The sequence below is a fragment of the Setaria viridis genome, chromosome 6 (genome assembly GCF_005286985.2).
Source record: "Setaria viridis chromosome 6, Setaria_viridis_v4.0, whole genome shotgun sequence".
Classification (NCBI taxonomy): domain Eukaryota; kingdom Viridiplantae; phylum Streptophyta; class Magnoliopsida; order Poales; family Poaceae; genus Setaria; species Setaria viridis.
The window spans coordinates 33,896,890-33,917,211 of NC_048268.2; the positions used below are offsets into that span (position 1 = coordinate 33,896,890).

Genomic DNA, 20,322 nt, shown 5'->3' on the forward strand with positions numbered 1-20,322 from the left:
TTCAACTGAGTTCTTGCCAGAATCAATGAATCATATCAATCAAAAGATAGAACAAATAGAATTGTTATACATAACTCCTACGAAGATGCAGTATAAAATTCGAAAACTTCTTTCGGATCTCAAGGGAGTTAACAGGATAATTGTTCCACATCGGTTCCATCAATACTCAAATTTATTTTTCGAACTCTAAGTATCTCTCGGCACGCCACATTTAACTCCTCGCTGCAACCATAGGCCTCCAAGTCCGTCAGTGAATCTGGCAGGCCTCCCACCGGCAAGGAAGTGATGCAGCTACAGTTGCCAATATGTAGTCTCTTCAGTGATTTAAGAGATCGAAGTTCTGCAGGCAATGACTGGAGATGCACAAAGCCCTCCAGGGAAAGAGCTCTCAAGGAGGTAAGAAGCAGCAGCCCTTTCGTCAAGATGTCCACATTGCCATGTTGAGCATCACGATGCCCATCGATGAACAATGTTTTGAGAGAAGTTAACATGCTGCATACGGGCAAACAGAGGACACCAAAGTCATCGGCATCGAGCTTTTGAAGTGGCAATGAGAAGCTGTGCTCGCTGCTGACTTCTTTGGCTGCTGATACCCATGATCTTGTGAAGCCCGGGGATCTTTTAACTCGCAAATCTTCAAGACTGATGAGGTATTTCAGACCTTCCCATGATTCAAAAGCAGGGCAGTCCACAATGCATAGTTTCTGCAGTGCAGTACACGAATTCAAGTCCAGAGATGCTAAACTTTTATTCGCCTCTATGGCCAGCATTTTCAGACTGCTGAGTGATGCTCTGAGCCACTGCAGCAACTCACAGTTCGTCACCCTCAAATCCCGCAACGCCGTACATGACTCTAAGCCTTCAATTGATCGTAGCGAAATGCAATCTCTAACACACACCTTTTCTAGTGCAGTGCAAGAATTCAGACTCAGACATGACAAAGACGGGCATCCCAAGACCTCTAAATCCACAATGGAAGAGACTTGTGACAAGTGCAGAATGCTGTCTTGGACGCCAGTTATGCTGAGTTTTGCCAAATAGGATGGAGATATGTGGGATGCTTCTCCTGAAACCATTCTAGATAGCAGAGCAATGCAATTTTCTATGACAGTTTTTTCAAGAGATGCGAATCTTCCGAGGCCGTGCTTGCATGAAAAGAGCATCACTGAGCTCGGATCTTCTTTTCCTCTTGTGAAAGAGATCTGCAAACTTTTCATGGTCGTCAAACAGCCCGGAGGGATGCGCCACGAGCCTTCTTCCGTTTCATTTTGTTCATCTGTAAACAATCCTACAGGTAACGACGTTACCCCTACACAGCTGTCTACCTTGAGATTCTTAAGTAAGCCAAGGTTCAGCAGGAGTCGTGACAATTGTATACCTGTAATGTTGCACCAACTAAATTCGAGTTCTTCAATTGATGGTGGCAGAAAGAGCTCAAGGTCCGTAGCAAATATTACAGTGCACATGAACATTCTGAACTTTTTCAATGACGTCAACTGTTGGAAGCCGTCCCACGATCGCTCTTGGCGTCTCACGGTGGGATTACCCCGGATTTCAAGCTCTTGCAGGTTCCTGAGTTTGTTCAATGCAAACAATCTTTCATCTAGCTTCTGAATATATTCGTTTCCTTCGATTTGCACACCTATCCCATTTGATATGCAGGATGGTTTTAGCCGAAGTCCGCCAAATCCTGGTTGATGATCACAACGCAGATCTATATCTGCTAAAGAATCAATGACTATGAGCTCAAGTAGCGGGATGGTACTCAGAATGAAGTCATTTTTAATCTGAAGCCTGTGAAGACTAAGAAACTTGTGCTCGCTGGAAGACATGAATATCTGAGATAGAAACTCATTCAGTTTAGGACAACCCTCCACTTCGAGCACCTGCAGATTAGCATGTGACTGTTCCTTGTCAAAAAATGTGAACTGCCTCAGATTTTGCAACCTGCGTAGTTCCAGGATCTTGAGAGGACCAACCTCTATTTTTCTAACACGAGACAGGTTAATCAAATGCATCTCCTGGAGAACAGGCAACTGCTGGGGATGTGGAATTGTTTCCCAAAATAAGCAATTAACCAGATGAATTGACCGCAATGAGGTGAGATGGACACCGCTGCTGAGCCAGGATGGTAGCGCGTTTCTGTATGCAACAATTCGCAAATTTCTAAGGCCAGATGGTGGTACAAGGTCCTCGAGGATAGGAACAGTAGACCACGGAATGTGTTGTCCAGATAAAGAATACCATGACAATTCCAGACTAGTTAGGTAGACCTTGTTGCAGAGCCTTGCTACGGTAGCCTCTTCGCGGCGTACCCTGTAAAGACTAGAAATGCTTATTGATCCTCTTAACTGATTCAATCCTTTCAACTGCGATAAGCTAAACTCTCTTGAGTCCCTGGCGTCAAATGCCTCGAGTTCTTGCAGAGCAACCATCTTTCCGATGCTGGGTATTTTTGCATGTAACTCCTTCTTAGCGATAAGATGGCGTAAGTTAACAAGCTTGCATATTCCTCTTGGTAAAACTGTGCTAACTCCCCAGTTCTTCTTTATATCCAGGACTTCTAAGTGGTATAACCTACAAATAGCCTCAGGCAATTCCAACCTGGGACCCTCGTAAAAGCATCCCAGTTCTAGATAGCGAAGATTGAAAAATGCTGAGATGTTGCCTATCAGTGCATTCAACTCAAAGAAGACCATCTCCAGCTTCAACACACGGACTGACCTTACTTCATTGAGTTCTTGACGAAATGTTTCTGCAAAACCCAAGTCATGTGGCCCGAACAGCATCAATGTGCTTAAACTCCTTCGTTGCAACTTGCGAAATGAATTACAGAACTGTCGAAGAAACAGCTCATTAGGATGCACTTTACCATTCGTTTCTGTGTTGTACTGCCGTTCTGTGATTACACTGACATGACGAACAAGCTGCGGTGCATCCGTGGGCTCATTGTTCTCTATGGTGAAGCTTTCATCAGATGAAACCTTCTGTGCTAGATCATGAATCAGATCGTGCATGACAAGTAGGCTTGAAAACTCAGTTTGGTATTCCAGAAAACCCTTATCGACCAGATCATTGAAGTAGTCAGTTCCAATGTCCTCCGGCCGTCTATGCATGTCAGGGGAATATATCAAATCTTCGGCGATCCACATATGGATCAAACGTTCTTTGTCATACCTATGATACTTAGGGAATATAGCACAGTACGAGAAGCACCGTTGAAGGTGAAAAGGTAGATATTTGTAGCTGATCATCAAGGCCGGCATGACATCATTCTCATCATTGCTATGCTTCCATTCACTAGTTTCCAGAATTCTTCTCCAGTAATCAACGTCAAATCTTCTTCTCAATACTTTGCCCAGAGTCTTTGCTGCTAAAGGGTTGCCCTTTAACTTTCCAACTATCTGCTGCCCAATTTTCTCCAGTCTCCGGTCTCCCTTATAGTTTTCATCACCAAAGGCACATTCTTTAAACAAACGCCAAAAATTACCCTTGTTCAAACCTTCTAGTTTTATGCAATCTGAAGCTCCGACCATTGCTGCAACAGATGGATTACGAGTGGTGACCAGAACTGTATTTCCATTGACATCATTGGTAAGTAATAGATTTAGCAGCTCATCCCATTTTTCCTTTTTGTCATCCTCCCACATGTCATCCATGACAAGTAGCACACGTTTCGACTTCAACATATACTCAAGCTTCTCTTGGAGTCGGAGCTCCTCTGATTTCTTGATGTTTTCATGCTTGTCCCCACACAGTGTATCCAAAAGTTCACGCATAATCTTAACTTCATCAAAGTGAACTGAGACATAAACCCATAATAGTATGTCAAAATGCTCTGACACTATTGATTTGTTGAAGACCAGCTTAGCCAGAGTAGTCTTTCCAACACCTCCATGACCAACGATGGCAAGGACAGATAGGTTTGTCCTAGTAGATTCCATACTTGTTAACTTGCTTATAATGAAGTCCTGCTCTTGGTCCCTCCCATAAACTTTCTGTTCAGTATGATAAGGCGACGTCTCCCGAGTATCTGTCCTTGTGCTAGGATTTCTCTGAGCAATATGGTAATCTAGATTTTCTAGCTCAAGAGCGTTGTGCACATACTTGGCTATCCTGCAGCATTCTTCAACGTGTTCACTTATCTCGCGTGAAATATCCTTGTTATGTACAATCTGTAGCGCAGGAGGAGTTGTATCTTCACTGCTAAAAGAACTTCCTGTGGTATCTTGAGCCGCTTCAGGTATATCATTATTCAAAATCTTAATATCGCTTCCAGGTGTCGAGAGAAGCAATTTTTTGTCGTCAATGTCATGCAATAGCTGAAAAAGCATATCAAGATGTAGGATTATTTAAATAGGCTAAACAACTTCCAAAGCCTTTGTGTCATAGTTTAGCATACAAATAAGAAAAATCAAACATAGAATTGCATAAAATTTTGGGATTCCTAAATTTATTTCCAATTAATCGATGCATTGTAGTATAATTCCAGACTTCCCTTACACAGAAAAGGTGAAATTACTTGAACTCCACATAACCTATTATCTTATAAATTGGCCAACAAAATATGTTGTTACACAACTATGTAAACTCTTCTTTCTGGAGTTAGTTCAGGAATTTCTCCGAAGTCTCAAACATCATTCCCTTCTTGCCATTAATAATTTGTGACCACAAATCTCAACGACGTTCTCTTCAACATTTTAACCCGTTATGAACTAATAGTATAGAAATAAATGTATGATAATTCAACATGTAGACTGTTAGCAAACACTGCGTAAAGTAGATTGAATACAAGATTGTTGACGCTCGTTATTGACACACTTTTACCCATGTTTATCTTCAATATTGGCATACAATTGATATCAAAATTATTGATCATACCTAATAATCGGGCCGTTTTCGCATATGCATTGTATTTTGGAGGACATTCTATTTTCGTAGGAAATTGGACTAAATTGGAGCATAATTGGATGAGGAGGACAAGCGACGATCCAGAGAAAGGCGAAGGTCAGAGGCCCCAAAAGGGTCTAGGCCGATCAGCCTAGGGTCCCCTGACCACCTCTCATGCTCGTTTTTTGCAGATACTCCTCCAAGATTACTTAAGGGCTAAGTTTGCAAGGATACAGCAAGATGAGCTCAGGATCAAAGAGGATCAAGTAGAGATTTGGAAGGTCATCAAGGATCAATCTCATCCCGAAGCTATCGACGTGTCAGACCCACATGCAAGTGAAAAGAAATATCCAGAACACATGAGAAGACTTGAAGATGAAAAAGGACGTGAGCGGGCAAAAGGAAGGCCCAAACCGATCGGCCTGGACCCACCTATGCCGATCAGCCTAGGGTGTTCCTTCGCCCCCTCGCCTTCCAATTTCTGCCATGAGTCCTCCAGTGTATAAATACCCCCTTTCTTCATCGGCACGAGTAGGGGAGTTCAGATTCGAAGCAGAAGGAGCTAAGGAACTTGAGGGACAACTACAGAGAGATGAGGGTCGTGCAGTTATCCGTAGGCTAGCTCAGGCTAGGCTCTAGCCGGCGTGATCATCCTGCGAGGAAGATCCACGCTAGAGTTCTGGAGCTAGGATTCACAAGTCGCGGGTATAGCCTTGGTGGAGATCTTGTGATGAACAATCATCCATGGTGAAGTAATAGATATGATGAGTTCCAATTCAATAGCAATCCACATGCCTTCTTCTATCATTTCTACTATTATGAGTTTGCTTATTCCGATCTATAAAGCTTGTAGATTGCATAGGGTGTTCTTGTAGTCATGGTGACTAGAATTGCATTCCTGATCTATCGTAACAGTTAGACATGTGCTTTATGTTCATGCTCTTAGACTTTCTACGCTGATAGGTAGGACCGTGAAAGGGTCTAATATCGTGTAAGGTGGGGGTTTTCAGGAGTCGGACCGAAGATGGTGGTTTAAAGAAGCTTTGAATAAGAATCATGTGTTTGCTTGCTATATAGCTACAACTATAACATATCCATAGTCTAAACTTTACTCTAGATGAGTTACCTCTTGCTCACATCTGCTCATGCTTCTTATCTATCCATATCTTTTCACATTCATCTTGCAACCAGAATCATGTTTTTCGATGCTTAGTTAGTCTAAATCCTATGACATTGTTTACACGGATTGATAAACCTAGGAGGAATACTCTAAAGAAAAAGCTACAACTGATCCGTTCACTTACGGTTCAAACTGGTGCGCTAACAGACGTACAAAGACACGAATTTTTACATAGAAACCGTCAACAAAGACACGAATTTTTACGTAGAAACCCTTATAGGAAAAAGACCACGACGCGATGCGGAGATCTTCACTATATTACTGAGAGTACAACCACATGGGAATATGAGTTGTCTACTTTTCATGTGTATATATAGCTGGCAAAGGAGCACTAGTCTAATAAAGAAACAAATTCACTAAAGATATGACTCTGGTCCTTCCACGTCCTTGAAGAGAGTAGAATTTGAATCATATTTCAATATAGACACTTTTAGTCATGTCATAATCAGTCAATGACAAAATATCATCTCTACATCAAGAAATAAATATTAAAGACGTTTAGTTAGCCGGAGATTATTCAAAAGAAAATATTAGTTTGTACTCCCATGGTTCTCTTTTACTTACATCAATACAATCCACAACACATGCAGGGGTGGAGGGAGCGAGGGCCTATGGATGACGTCTCCAATGGTTGACTCTAAGTTAACTTTAAGCAAGTTGATGTGGAAAAAAGTCCTACGTGGAGGAGAGAGGTAGCAGGAGAGATTAGAGTTTAACTCTTCTCCAAGAGTTACACTCTACTAGCAATTATTGAGCTGCTGATATGCGGGACTAGCTATTATTTTAGAGTCGGAATGGACTCCTGTGCTGACTCTTAGATGATGCGGACAAAAATAAGAATCAGAGTTGAGGACACTCTAAAAACTCCAAAAGCTCCCTTAAAATTCCCTATCTTATTTAGAGGGAAAAAAACTTACCTTCAACAGTTCCCCATCCTTCCCGTTAAAATGCGCGGACGCTAAAAACACCTCCATCACCCCGCATATACGCGGGGACCAGTCCTTCCAATCTTCTCCCTTCTCTTCCACTTCTGCCGCACGATCTACAGCCTGTGAAATTTTATGGCCGCCCATCCACCTCGCCGGCTGCCTCGCCATTCGCGTCGTCGCCAGCCGCCATGATGTCCGCACCATCGCGGCACGTCGGCCTATGCGCCACCGGCCCTCGCCGCTGGCGGGCATCGCCGAGCTGCCAGCATTGTCGACCCGGCAGCGCCGCTCTCCGTGCCATCCGCGCCGAGCCAGTCCCCGTCAAGCTCCGCGAGCTACTAGCTGCGGATACGCTGGCCGCCTCCACACCACCAGGCATCCCGACCCGTCGAGCACCTGGTCGCTGCGGCGGCCGGCGAGCCGCTCCTCGCCTAGCCTGCCTCGTGGAGGAGGCTTGTGCAGGGCGGTGCCGGCGGGCCGCTCCTCCGACCCGTTGAGCACCACGCATGGACCGCCCAGGAGCAAGGAAGGAGATGAGAGAGAGGAAGGGTGAGAAAAAATATGTGCCGCCACTGACAAGCGGATCCTAGGGAGAAGAAAGGAGAACGAGAGGGGTACACGTGCTGACGTGTCTAGTTTTGAAGTATTGGGGAGTTTATTATTAAGGATCTGCTGTGGAATGATATGATTTTGGAAGAAAAATTTTTTAGTAGAGCCTCGAATAGATAATTTTGGAGATTTTTTGGTAGACCCTAACAAAAGACTTTTGGAGTTTCATTGTCGCGGGGCTGATTGTGATGTCGAAGATAGATGTGAATATATATAAATTAACGATCAAATTAGGTGTGACACAAAGATGTACACAATAAAATTTTTGGCATCTAGGGCAGCACAATTAAAGAGCAACTGCAATGTCGAATTTCAAGATAAAACTTTGGGATTCCTAAATTTATTTCCAATTAATCGATGCATTGTAATGTAATTCCAAACTTATTCTTACACGAACAAAATGAAGTTTCTTGAATTCCACATAATCTATTATTATAGAAATGGGCCAACGAAAGGAGTCATCATGTTCGCTCTCAAGATCTAGAAATCACCATATTAACAAAAAGGAAGAACAAAATAACTACCCAATACTGCTATTACACAACTATGTAAACTCTTTTTCCTGGAGTTAGTGCAGGTATTTCTCCAAAGTCTGAAATATCATTTCCTTCTTGCCATTAATAATTAATTACTTGTGACCACATATTTCACTGGACGTTCTCTTCAACATTATAACCCGCTATGAATTAATAATCTAGAAATAAATGTATGCTAACCCAACATGTAGACTGTTAGCAAACAATGCGTAAAGTAGATCAAATAAGATACGAAAGATAGGATTTTTATGTGAAAAACCCTTAGCCACGGAACCAAGCAGTGATCTTCTCATCTTCACTATATTGGGCTGAGAGTACAAACACAGAGAAATATGAGTCATATACTCTTCATGTGCAGCTTACATATTGTATACATAGGTGGCAAACTAGTCCAATAACGAAACAAATTCGCTGAAGTTATGACCCGGTCCTACCGCACGTCTTGATGAGAGTAGAATTCGACTCATATTTCAATATGGACACTTTTAGTCATGTCATTATCAGTCACATGGCAAAATATCATCGCCACGTCAAGAATGAAATATCAAGGACGATTAGTTAGCCGGAGATTATTCAAAAGAAAATATGGGCAGCAATATGGTCAGCAGATTAGTTAGCCGGAGATTATTCAAGGACGATTAGTTATTCCTCCCCTGCTATCTTTTACTTGTCGCTTAGGACATCAATATGGTCAGCAACACATGCAGGGGCGGAGGGAGGGCCTAATTCCTAAGTGGGGCTAAACCTCCTAACAAAAGAAAAATTGCCTAGATTACCTCTAAGAGTCCTAGGTACTTGTGTTTTATGCACTCAAGCTCACTCATGGATTAATCCTTCGTTGCCCCCCTCCCTATGTCTAAATCCCAGCTCCGTCCCTGAACATGCCTTGCCTACTAATTTTTCAAGTACTCCAATACTTTGGTCCATATAATTGGTTAAACTTGAAAATAACTTGAACGTATTTCTTTGGAGAAAAAATATATTAGTAATTAGACAAGCCCCAATACTTTGGTCCATATAATTGGTTAAACCTTTTAAAGTTTGACTATAAACAACATCTATTTGAAAACGGAATTTTATATATGGGCATCTGCATCGACCAGGGATATATACACGCGGTCATTAAACCTCACTAACATCTAAATAGGTGTGCAGGACGATTCGAACCCTAATGGGTCCAACGATGCTTCCGCATCTGAGAACGGAATGAGGAATAGCGGGAAATTTTTTTGAAATCTCTCACCGAATTAATAAGCAAAGGATTTTTCAGCGGCCTATGCGGATTGCGGAAGTGGAACTGACCTTATCTCCATAGTTCTCCTCGCGCTCCTCCTCCCACAGGATGCGGTAGTGATCCAGCTCGCCCAGGAGGTCGCCGGCGCGGGACGCCTTCTGCCAGGCCTCCCTCAGGTGCAGCAGCAGCGCCTTGTTGTGGATCTCCTTTCGCTGTGCCTCCGCGAGCACCGAGCCGAGGCCTCTGCGGGCGCCCATGAGCCGCTCCACCTCGCCCCCCAAGCCGACGCCGGAAGCCCACAGCTGAAGCGCGCCGTCGTCGACAACCCCGGCGCTCGGAACAATCGCCGTGTCCATCGCCTGTCGGCGCCGGAGACGACGGCCAAGTGGGCGCGCGGCGAGGGGTTAAGGGGCGAAATACTAAGGCGTGGACGGTGCGAGCCACGGCCCTCAGCGTCTTCCGTTGTTAAGATTCCTTGGATCGCCTTCTTGTCATCTTTTCATTTCTGCATAAGTTCTCTGCGCTGGAAGGACAATAATGAAGAAAATATCGACTCAAAGGACACCAAGAACAGATGCGCGCGACCAACCTCAGGACAAGGCCAAGCACAGGGACGTACTGCCAATCATCAGTTCATCACTGCTTGCGCTGGCTTTGTTTCCTCCCCAGTACGTGATAGTGATCGAGCACGTGGGTTGCCCGTCCTGCTGCGTGCATTGGTAACTGTTACATGTGCAACTACTCTAGCTAGAAGCCAGATCAATCGTAGAATTAAACAAGGTCAGAGTGGAAGAGCAAATAGACAACTGACGGTTGCTGGCCTGGAGGGCGGCCATGGTGACCACTCACCAGAGCAGCCCTGGGGACGAGGCGACGGTGGCTCGGCCACAAATCGCGCAGTGCCGGAGGAGGCGGCGCGCTGAGGGCTCACTTCCGGTGCCGGCGCTGGTTCCTTCGGATGACGGATGGCACCGACCGCCGGCGCCGGCGCCGCGGCCTTCCCTGCCGGCGTCTGTTGTTGCAAAACAACCCCCATCATTTTTATAAAATACCCCCTAATTTGGATCGCGATTATTAATCGCGATCCGATTATTTGCAAAAGGACCCCTAAAAGTTACAAATAAGCCCTCCTTGTGATGGCAGCTCATTTGGCTTTCGTTCTCCCCTCTCCTCCCGAGTGCCGACCATGCGCCGCCGCCGCTGCCGCCGGCCGCCGGACGTCCCATTCAGTTTCCGCGCAGTTTCCGGTTCAATATCAAACTCTAGAACCATATTTTACTCTTCCGATCCGGAGGACATTCGCCGGCTCCAGCGGCATGGGACGGAAGCGCGCGATGATTTCCTGGCCTCCTTCGGTTGATGGGGCCTCCCATTGCATCGCGTTTCCGGGAAGGTACGGCGGCTGGCCTCCGATTGCGGCCAGGATGCTTAGTTGTAGGCTGGATCGAGCTTGCATTTCGAGTGCTGTTGACGACCTGGCCTCGAGGTACAAGGGAATGGCTCGAGGTCGATGGAGTTTTGCATACGATAATTTGTTTTTTATGAAAGGAATGAGTTTTTGTTTCAATTTGTAATTCGTAAAAAATATGTTTGATTTCTCGGCGGTGGTTGTTAAATTTTATGCTCTCGAACTTTCATTTGCTCTGATCTCGAGCACTCACTTTTGGATCAGATGAAGCAGCCTTGTCTAGTCGTTATGCCAAACATTACAGGCATTCCTCTCCCGTGCTTGGCCTTGGCGTATCACAAAGCAAATACATGAATGATCACGCTTTAGTTGTGAGCTAAATATTGCGTGTATCAGAATGTTCAAAAAGCAACCAGTAGTTTCTTGTCACAGAAAACTGAATAGCTCTATATTTGAGGTTAACCATTAAATTATATAGGAATGTAAATTATTCCATGGGATGAAAGTTTAAAAGTTAGAACGGTCTGATACAATTTGAGCTAACCACTAGAATTTTACAAGAGACTATATATCTACCAGCCAGATAGAGCAATTCTGACAGAATATGGAGACAACATGAAAGCAGTCTGCAGCATCCCCTGCCCTTTATATCGGGCACCAATGAACTATTTGTATCTGGAATCACATCTTCTATTTCCCCCCCTGTTCCTGCGTTGTCTTCTGTTACAGCTGAACACCTGCCTTCAACATCCTTCACTTCCCACATTTGCAGCACAATGCAATGTGTTGTTACTAATATAACCATGATATGATAAAGGTTCTTATGGGGAACTTCTGAGAACAAACTCCTTTTCTTTTCTGAACATCCAAGTTCTGAGCCACCTGACAGGAGGCAGGCAACCCAGATGATTAGAGGTTTTCTTTTACAGGTAGTCCAAAAGAGATGCCTCACAACTCACATAGCCACATAAAAGTAGAAGAAGAAGCAATACCTGGCTACCTGCAGTCAGCTTACAACCATGGAACCAACACACACCTAGCTGCTTTGGACATCGAAAACTCGAAACCAGATTGAATATTGAATATTTAGACAGAACTAGTCCGAATGGCGCGCATATATAAATTTTTTTAGGTGTTAAAATACTATTATATTGATATATTTAATTAGATCAAGAAACCAATCAAAATTAGAAATTAATTGACAATATTTGAACCGCACTCCAAATTAGCTATACGTTGTATTCGTATAATATTTTAATGCTGAAGAATTCGTCGTCTTTACATGTTTAACCTATGTTGCATTGATGCATGTTTGGGATAGAAAAAAATGAAAAAGGAATTAGTTATAAATAATTAGAATAATTTTGTAAAATTATGTTTATTTGTAGAAACAAAATCGAAAATCTAGCTACAATATCACATTACAACGGCACATCGTAAAAAGAAATAAAAACCCGTAAGATGCCTTTTTATTTGAAGAAACAAGATAAAAAAAAGTAGTTATAATATCACGGGATAACAATAGATTGTAGAAAAAAATCAAAAACTCTAACACATTGCAAGGTTCATAGAAGTTACAGTGTCACAATTTAACAATAGATTGGTAAAAATAATCAAGAACCAAAAGCTGGCATCATAGGAAAAAAAACAATACGGCACATGGGACCCACCAGCTTCAGCCAGGCCGCACAATTGGTGGGGCAGTGTAGGGTGTGCACACACGGGAAGAACAAGGAGAGAAGCGGAGAGTTCTGGAGTTTCTTTTGAACTATTGAAGCTGTGGGACCCATGAACAGGACTATGGTGCCTAGAATTGCTCCGATCCCAGGCAGATTAGTATAGGCAGTAGACAAGCACTCATCTTTCCCATCCACTTCACTCTTTTTAAGTCATCTCCCACAGGAACTATTTATCTTTCTCCACACTCCATAGAAAGCACATGTGATCGAATCACTTAGTCTTAGTCCGGTTGGATGCCAATGGTTCTATGTATGAAGGTAATGCATCAAATTCATCAATTTTGAGTCACTTTGGCTTAGCTTATAAGACATCTAAGTCAATAAGGGTATTTTCTCATTGCATGGTACCAGCAATGCTGTTGGAGGTCGATTTTCCACTAAATGTAGTTAATTTGAGCACTGGATGTAACCAAGGCCAATCAAAAACAAAATGCCAACACTATGAATAATTCAACATTGTAAAGGGGATTCTAACTAAGCCATATCTGAACAACAATTCCAAGAATATGAGAAGTTCATAATATAATAAATGAGATTCTAACTCGGCCGCTGGGGGAAAGGCTGCCCCCACAGTATTACACTAAGAGCTCAACCGGAGCCCAGCCGAGAAAGGTCACGAAAGCTGGCCCACCTCATACATGGAGATGCCGCCCCCTGTGGTTCGGGCCTTTACCCGTGCTTTGAGGCCCAACCATGACCAGCCCGTTACACGAGGGCTTCGCCCACCATAGGTCGGTTCACCCATGCTGACCAGGGGAACCAGCAAGTGACATTTTTTTAATACAGCCCCGTTTAATTCACTCCCACTGGGAGTCGAACCTGGGTCTGCTAGGTGCTACTCAGGCGCTCTAACCACTAGGCTAGAGGCCCTTTCGCTAATAAATGAGATTCTCACTAAGCTAAATCTGAAGATTGCCAACAAGAGGAAGTTTGATAGAAGTAAAGAATGGAAGCTTTGCAAAGCAGGGAAGCTGTACATCAACCTTTACTATGATTTAAAAATAGGAGGTAGGTAGGATCATTTAAGTTCAGTTCCAAAGAAAAGTACTAGTCTATTGCAAAAGGGACTCATAAACCAATTGCAGCATACCAACAGGCAACAGTAGTGAGTAAACAGATGAAGGCAATAGAAATTCAAACTATCGAGTTCATTGAATGGACAGATACACAGATCTCCTGCGTGTTCGAGAAAAAAGCTCATTGGATGGACATCATGCATCCAACTTTTGAGCTACTAAAAATATATTGTATAGTTCACACCAAAATACTGAACATATATAATTATGTTTGGATCATGAAGCATAAACTCATGTGGCATTTTCATCTGGATACATTCAAAATTCAATTTCTTATTCTATAACTTTGATGATATCGACCACAGGAAAACTGAAGCAAAATCAGTGATCAAAATTTTAAGATTCAACAAAGACTATAAAAACAACGCAGACAAGCCATACCTGCATACTGTACATTGCAAATATAAGCAGCATCCCTATATTAATACTCTTTTTACAGACTAATCGCATTCCCTTCTTCTAATTTAATGTAAGGTTCCATATTAAATTGGGTTTGCTGTATAAGGAAAGGTGTCACCAACATGCAAAGTTCTTGAAGAAGAAAATAAGACTTCTACAAGGAATGAAGTTCTAGATGACAAGCCAAGTTTAACATTGTAATTTCATGATAACTTATAGCTAAAAATGTACAATGGTATTCAACAGCAACAAAGTGAGCTGTGAAATTGCTATACTACAAAGTTGACATGCCTCCTAACTCATACCCTCCCAGTTCTTTGCTACATAGGTTTCCAATAAGCTCATCTAATCAAACTAAGAGAACATTCTTCCATATTGTTGAGCATCCATGGAGCTATCAATATTACATAAGTCTGCTCTACGTATCGCTGATTGAACTTACTGCATAGGCATCCTCATGTTCATCTTGTTGACTTTCACTACACAACTTGGGATGCATCAACAGAAGCTATTGCTATACTATTTTGATCATTGATTAATCCTAGCCCCCACCTTTCATTTTGTCTTTAAAAAAAACACTGGTTTCACAAGCTTATTGTGGACACTTGAAAGTTGAAAGACGTATTAGCCAATACAACACGATGGAATAAATAAGAACCAATTCTACCTGAAAATCCAGCAGCTATGCCACACAGCTTGCACAAAGAAGCCATTCAATTTCCCTTCAGGGACATCTCAAGCTGCTCTAATCTCCGGGCTAGGTCATGCTTCCCACAATGCCGCAGCCCATCAACTACAGCATTAAAGGTTGGAGCCCGTGGTGTGAACCCAGCCTCACTCATCTCGACAAGGTAGTTCGCTGCCTCCAGGAGCCGACCGCCCCTCACACACATTTTGACAAGCATCACATACACAGGCCGATTTGGTGGGTGCCCCTTTGTCTTCATATCACCAAAGAAAGCGAAAGCATCTGCAAAGCGCCCTGCCTTACAAAGTGCCTTGATGATGGCTGCATAGAGGCTTGGGAACGGCCGGTGACCATCCTCAACAGCCGCATAGAACAACCGAAATGCCTCCTCAATTAGGCCAGCCTTGGCCACAGCTGGCAGCATCACCTTGTAAGTTGAGATGTCCGGGCACAAGCCACGAGCAGAAGCATCGGCGAGAAGAGCCACGGCAAACTGCACATCACCAGCAGTGCAAAGTGCTTCGGCAAGCGAATTGAATGTAGCAACGTCCGGGAGGACACCCTCCTTGGTCATGCGGAGGGCGAAGGCCTTGGCCTCCTCCAGGCGCCCAGCGCGGACGAGCCCGTCGACGAGGAGGTCACGGCCGCGCACAGGTGGGCGGAACCCACGGCTCGCCATGTCGTCGAGGAACGCCTGCGCCTCCTGGAGCTTCCCGGCCGCGCACCAGGAGTCGACGAGGGTGCTGAACGTGGCGCGGTCGGGGGCCACGCCCTTGCGCGCCATCCTGCGGAGTAGCTTGTAGGCGCCGGCGAAGTTGCCGTTGGCGCAGAGCGCGTCGAGGAGGGCGTTGTAGACCTCCGCGGTCTGGGGGCAGCCAAATCGGGGGAGGCGGTTAAACACCTCGACGGCCTGGTCGGGGAGGCGGGAGTGGCCGTACGAGGAGATGACCGCCGAGAAGGTGGCCGGCGAGAGGGGGAGGCCGAGGCCGCGCATGTCGGAGGCGAGGGACCATAGGTGGGGGAAGAGCCGAGCGCGCGCGAGAGGGAGGAGCAGCGCGTCGAAGTGCTCGGCGGAGGCCGCGAAGGACGGCTTGGCGCGGAGCCAGGCGAGGAAGCGCGAGGCGTGGAGCGGCGCGGCGGGGGCGGCGGCGCGGATGACGCGGAGCGCGAGGTCGGGAGGGAACGGGGACGGGAGGCGGAGGCGGTTCAGGGTGCGCTCCAGGAAGAAGTCGCGCCGCACGATGGTGGAGAGGTGGTGCACCGCCGCGAAGTAGGCGTCCTTCGAGGTCGGGTGCTGAGGCGGCGGCGCACCTGCCGCGGCCTGCGGGAATTCCGGGAGCGTAGAGAGCCGTCGGAATCTGATCCCGAGCCGGCTCACGACGGCGGCGGCGGCGGCGGACGCCGCCATGGCTCACCTCTGCGGCAGTGAGGCCACAGACTGTAGGACTGGATTGCTAGGTGTTGGGTTCATTCTTGGACGGCAGCCCATTTAGATAGATGGGCTGAAATGGGAGAGAGACGAGGCAGTCGTACTTTTGCATGGGCTTTTGTTACTTCGAGATGGCCCATTATAACCCAGGATCTAGGGTTTGTGGTGGGATATAAAGGCAGCTTCACGGTGAATCCCAGCCGCCGTCGCGCCGCTCTTCGTCCTCCTGGCTTCGTAGTAGGGTTAGGTTGTGAACTTCCGAGGGTATGGAGCATTCAATCTGCTCTCAGACTGTACTTTAATTACATCTATCTTATTCCGAGCTGATTCGTATGTTGTTCCTTGTATTATTGTTTCTTGGCGATTGACAGAGCAGAGATGGCGGTGCCACTGCTGACGCAGAAGATCGTGAAGAAGCGGGTCAAGCAGTTCAAGAGACCCCACCTCGACCGCTACAAGTGCCTCAAGGTAGCACCTGTAATTCTTCTCGGAGTTTTGAAATGGAATATGTGGTCTTTGTTGCCGATCGTATCAATCTGAATCTTGATTGTTACTGCCAATCTGCCATGTATTGCTCGAGTAATTTAGTGCGGCTTTAGCTTCGTTGAGTAATTTTAGGGCATTAAATGTAGGGTCTGTGTTTCTTAAATATGTTTCAATATGTTCTAAATTTGTTCTTTCACGTTGCGGGCACTGGTTAAAAGAAATCCTCCTACTGGTTCACTCATATGGATACAAAGTTGAAAGCAATGCCCCTAGTGGTTCACTCTTATATTATTGATATAACAATTGTCTCTTGTAGCAGACTAGCAATTCTAAACTATGCATCCATGTATATATGAACGAATATGAAGAGAAACCAAATGCTGCTTGAGTAGTCAAATTTGCTTACCACACTTGCCACTTTAATGAACCTTGGATGGAGAAGATTAGGATTTTAGCTGCAAAATTTTGTTAAGTCAACCTTTTTTTTATCTATCATTGTTTCTGAAAGAAAGGATATGATGGCTTAGTAAAAGGTCTGAGTTAGAAAACATGTTTCTTAAGTGAGCATTGGGATAAAGGTAGAGGGCCCTAGCCCTTGCATAAGTATAGCACTGTGGCTCTCGCAACCTCTTCTACAGCAATTGCTTCATGGTTTCGTGAAGTGGGTTGGATTAAAAGGCGTGGGCTTCATTCAGAGCATGAATGCTTGCCTAGACTTCTCCCAACATTTTAACCCGATGCTCTCTTAAGAAAACCTTGTTTTCTTGTGATAACATCATTATGTCTGATCCTTTCTGGGAAACAATATATTTTTCTTCAGAATTAACTTTGCTGAGATGCTATTTTTCGTTAATGTAAACTCATGGCACTAGATTCCACATTTTGCGTACAGTGAAACTTTCCAAGGATTCAATCTAGTCGTTTGTTGCGCTGTTGATTGATTCTTGCTGACTCTTTCATTTTTTACTGCAATATGGTTACTATTTTTCTTTCCATGAATCCATGATTAAACATACCATTTAGCTGAAATTCAATATATTTGTCAGGTTCCCTCTTTTGTCCAAAGGAATTAGATTTTGCCAACATCTGCGCCCGATGTGGTGCACCATTTGTCACACATTTAAAATGTCTGCTTCTACTTGTAGCATTGAATTGCAAGATTGAATCATGCATGACCATGTGCACAAGTAGTAAAATGTTGGAACTCCATGCTATCTTATTTGTTCATGCTTATGCTGATTCTTGCTTAAAATAACTAACTCTTGCTTCTCTACATTGTAGCCAAGCTGGCGCAGGCCAAAGGGTATCGACTCCCGTGTCCGGAGGAAGTTCAAGGGATGTACCTTAATGCCCAACATTGGTTATGGTTCCGACAAGAAGACCAGGCACTACCTTCCCAACAATTTCAAGAAGTTTGTAGTCCACAATGTATCTGAGTTGGAGTTGCTTATGATGCACAACAGGTAATGTGTTTTCACTGACATGGGATCTTGAGGACTGAAGATTTTTCATGTAAACTATCCTGTCAAAAGTGATCATGTTTGAATTCTAATTCTTAAATATTTATTTCTTGTGAGCAGGTCATACTGTGCTGAAATTGCTCACAATGTCTCTACCCGGAAGCGCAAGGAGATTGTGGAGCGTGCTGCGCAGCTTGACATTGTGGTCACAAACAAGCTTGCCAGGATTCGCAGCCAGGAGGATGAGTAGTATGTTAGGCAGATTGCAGCTCTGGTTAATTTGTTTGTAGGAAGCAGACCTGTTTGAATATTTCGTTGTTACACTGGTATATTGACGCCTTAATCAGTATTGAGCTCAACCGAGGACAGCTACAGTTTTGGATGGTATATTGACGCCTTAATCAATATTGAGCTCAACTGAGCAGGACGCCTTATTTTGAACTTTATACTGTCCTGTTAATTTGAGTGTCAAGCTCGGTATGGGAAATGAACTGATTGTAGGCATTGTGCCGTTGTGCGCTCAACTCGATCTCACCATGGAGGCGAACTGAGTGATCTGCTTATTTCCCCTAGCCGGTTTGAACGCCATTGGTGGGACCAGAAAAGGAGGGGAGGTGGTGAACTGGTGATTGGTGTAGACCCTAATAAGTTCAGGATATCATTGGAATATTTAAGGTTCAGTGTTCAGAAGTGATGCAGCGGCCAGCTGCTGCAAGCGCAACATTCCACCCTGAATTCAGATGAGACGTTGCACGTTCAGATGATATGGATGTCAAAGCAGACCAACAAGTAGGTTCAGTTTGTTCTCTACTCGATCTCATGCTCACAACTACTAAAGCATCGAAATGTTTCATTATACACAAGCAGATTCGAATTAATCATACTCGTGAAAATCTTTATTTTATTCATCAGCTGGCCTCACGGCACAGCACACGCAGCCTTTGTTCAGAATCATCAGCGTTAGTTCAGAAGACACATCAGCCTGTCCTGTCCAGGAACATCTCCTACCCCTAATCAAGGGAATGATCTTGGAAAGGGCCTGACGACTCGTGATGCCGAGACACCTGTTCTTGGCTGATTCTCTGGGGCCTCGTTCTTGTGCCAAGCTTCTCGGTTCGGCCGTAGGCGATCCCCAGGCTAAAAAGTGCGCAGGCGGGATCTTCTACTTGTCGCCTAGGAAAGCAATTCACTCTTTTGTTTGGGAATGTTAAAATTTAGGACTAAAGTTTAGTCCCTTTTTGTGAAAGTCATTTACGTACAAATTGTCAGACCTTAGGGTGAGTTCAATGGCTGAGGCCGGGGGCAGGGGCCTACGCCCCCTAGCACACTTCAATTTCCACTACAAAATTTAAATTTTGATCAAAATTTTAAAAAAATTAGCACTACCGGTTCCACTACCACAGGGAAAATATTCTAGTTCTGTCCATGAACGAGTGGGAACACCATCAAAAGGAGACTTAGTCATCCCTCGAGCACCATCCACGTCAAAGGCGTCCTGCAAGATTGGCTGCATGGGGCCACAAGTAATTTTTTTTATAGGGAGTTGGGATATTACATTAATCTTTTTTCTATAAACCTGAAATACTGGGTTTTCGGAAAACTAGTTCCGATTCTCACCAAGAGAAAACAAAACCACTTTATACAATCGGACTTAACTTCTTTTCTTTTAACATTTCTAGACATTTGCTCAATTATTATATTTCTCTGAGTTATGATGCGTTATTTGCTCAATTGCTACAATTGGTTCTCTGCGTTATGATGCGGTGTTACAGATATATATCTATTTTGGACCCAAATTTGACACCCATGGGATTCAAGTTCCACATGGATTCATCCTATTTGGTGAGATTTAAAACTTTGGCATGGCTTCTTGGATGTACATTGATTGGTTCCGCATTTCTGCCAGTCTTCTTGATTCTTGCGATTTCCACGATGACCCAGTAAGCAAACAACAGTGCTTTCCTTCTAATGTTTGTGTTTCCTTCTTCTTTACCCTTTGCCTCCAAGAGATCATTGTGTATTGGAATAGGAAGCATTAGATGGACTACCCATATGAATGGATATAGTGTAACTGCATGAAGAAGGAAAAATGCATCGTCTTACATCCTATATCAACATTTAATGGATTGGGTGTAGGAAAAAGGCAATAAATGATGTAGTAGGGTGACATTTGTTTTTCTTCCTCTTTTCTTCCCCCTTTTGCCAAATCTTTGTATGCTCAGGAACTTGCATGAGTAATTCAAAGGTTCAGGTTGGCGC

General features: G+C 44.3%; 3 protein-coding genes across 3 annotated transcripts; 1 reads left to right on the forward strand and 2 right to left on the reverse strand.

Annotated features, from left to right (window-relative positions):
• On the reverse strand, positions 1-9,919 carry LOC117862210 (uncharacterized). The gene is made up of 2 exons (XM_034745740.2): positions 9,447-9,919; positions 1-4,322 (listed from the first exon to the last, which is right to left on the reverse strand). Exons 1-2 carry the CDS (start codon positions 9,732-9,734, stop codon positions 129-131), a joined length of 4,482 nt encoding a protein of 1,493 aa, XP_034601631.1. The 5' UTR covers positions 9,735-9,919; the 3' UTR covers positions 1-128.
• A 4,269-nt stretch (positions 9,920-14,188) lies between these two features.
• Positions 14,189-16,144, reverse strand: LOC117860904 (uncharacterized). The gene has a single exon (XM_034744328.2). The coding sequence runs from the start codon at positions 16,094-16,096 to the stop codon at positions 14,714-14,716; it is 1,383 nt and encodes a 460-aa protein (XP_034600219.1). The 5' UTR covers positions 16,097-16,144; the 3' UTR covers positions 14,189-14,713.
• A 95-nt stretch (positions 16,145-16,239) lies between these two features.
• LOC117860905 (large ribosomal subunit protein eL32z) lies at positions 16,240-18,509 on the forward strand. Its single transcript, XM_034744329.2, has 4 exons — positions 16,240-16,381; positions 16,489-16,585; positions 17,885-18,066; positions 18,184-18,509. Exons 2-4 carry the CDS (start codon positions 16,496-16,498, stop codon positions 18,311-18,313), a joined length of 402 nt encoding a protein of 133 aa, XP_034600220.1. The 5' UTR covers positions 16,240-16,381; positions 16,489-16,495; the 3' UTR covers positions 18,314-18,509.
• The last annotated feature ends 1,813 nt before the right edge of the window (positions 18,510-20,322 follow it).

What these genes read in the sequence shown, in the direction of transcription:
- LOC117862210 (XM_034745740.2), bottom strand. Translation starts at nt 9,734, where the DNA reads ATGGACACGGCGATTGTTCCGAGCGCCGGGGTTGTCGACGACGGCGCG. An exon ending in AGGAGAACTATGGAGATAAG is followed by an intron (nt 4,323 to 9,446) that starts GTCAGTTCCACT and finishes ATGCTTTTTCAG; the next exon opens with CTATTGCATGACATTGACGA.
- LOC117860904 (XM_034744328.2), bottom strand. Translation starts at nt 16,096, where the DNA reads ATGGCGGCGTCCGCCGCCGCCGCCGCCGTCGTGAGCCGGCTCGGGATC.
- LOC117860905 (XM_034744329.2), top strand. Translation starts at nt 16,496, where the DNA reads ATGGCGGTGCCACTGCTGACGCAGAAGATCGTGAAGAAGCGGGTCAAG. An exon ending in ACCGCTACAAGTGCCTCAAG is followed by an intron (nt 16,586 to 17,884) that starts GTAGCACCTGTA and finishes TCTACATTGTAG; the next exon opens with CCAAGCTGGCGCAGGCCAAA. An exon ending in TTGCTTATGATGCACAACAG is followed by an intron (nt 18,067 to 18,183) that starts GTAATGTGTTTT and finishes TCTTGTGAGCAG; the next exon opens with GTCATACTGTGCTGAAATTG.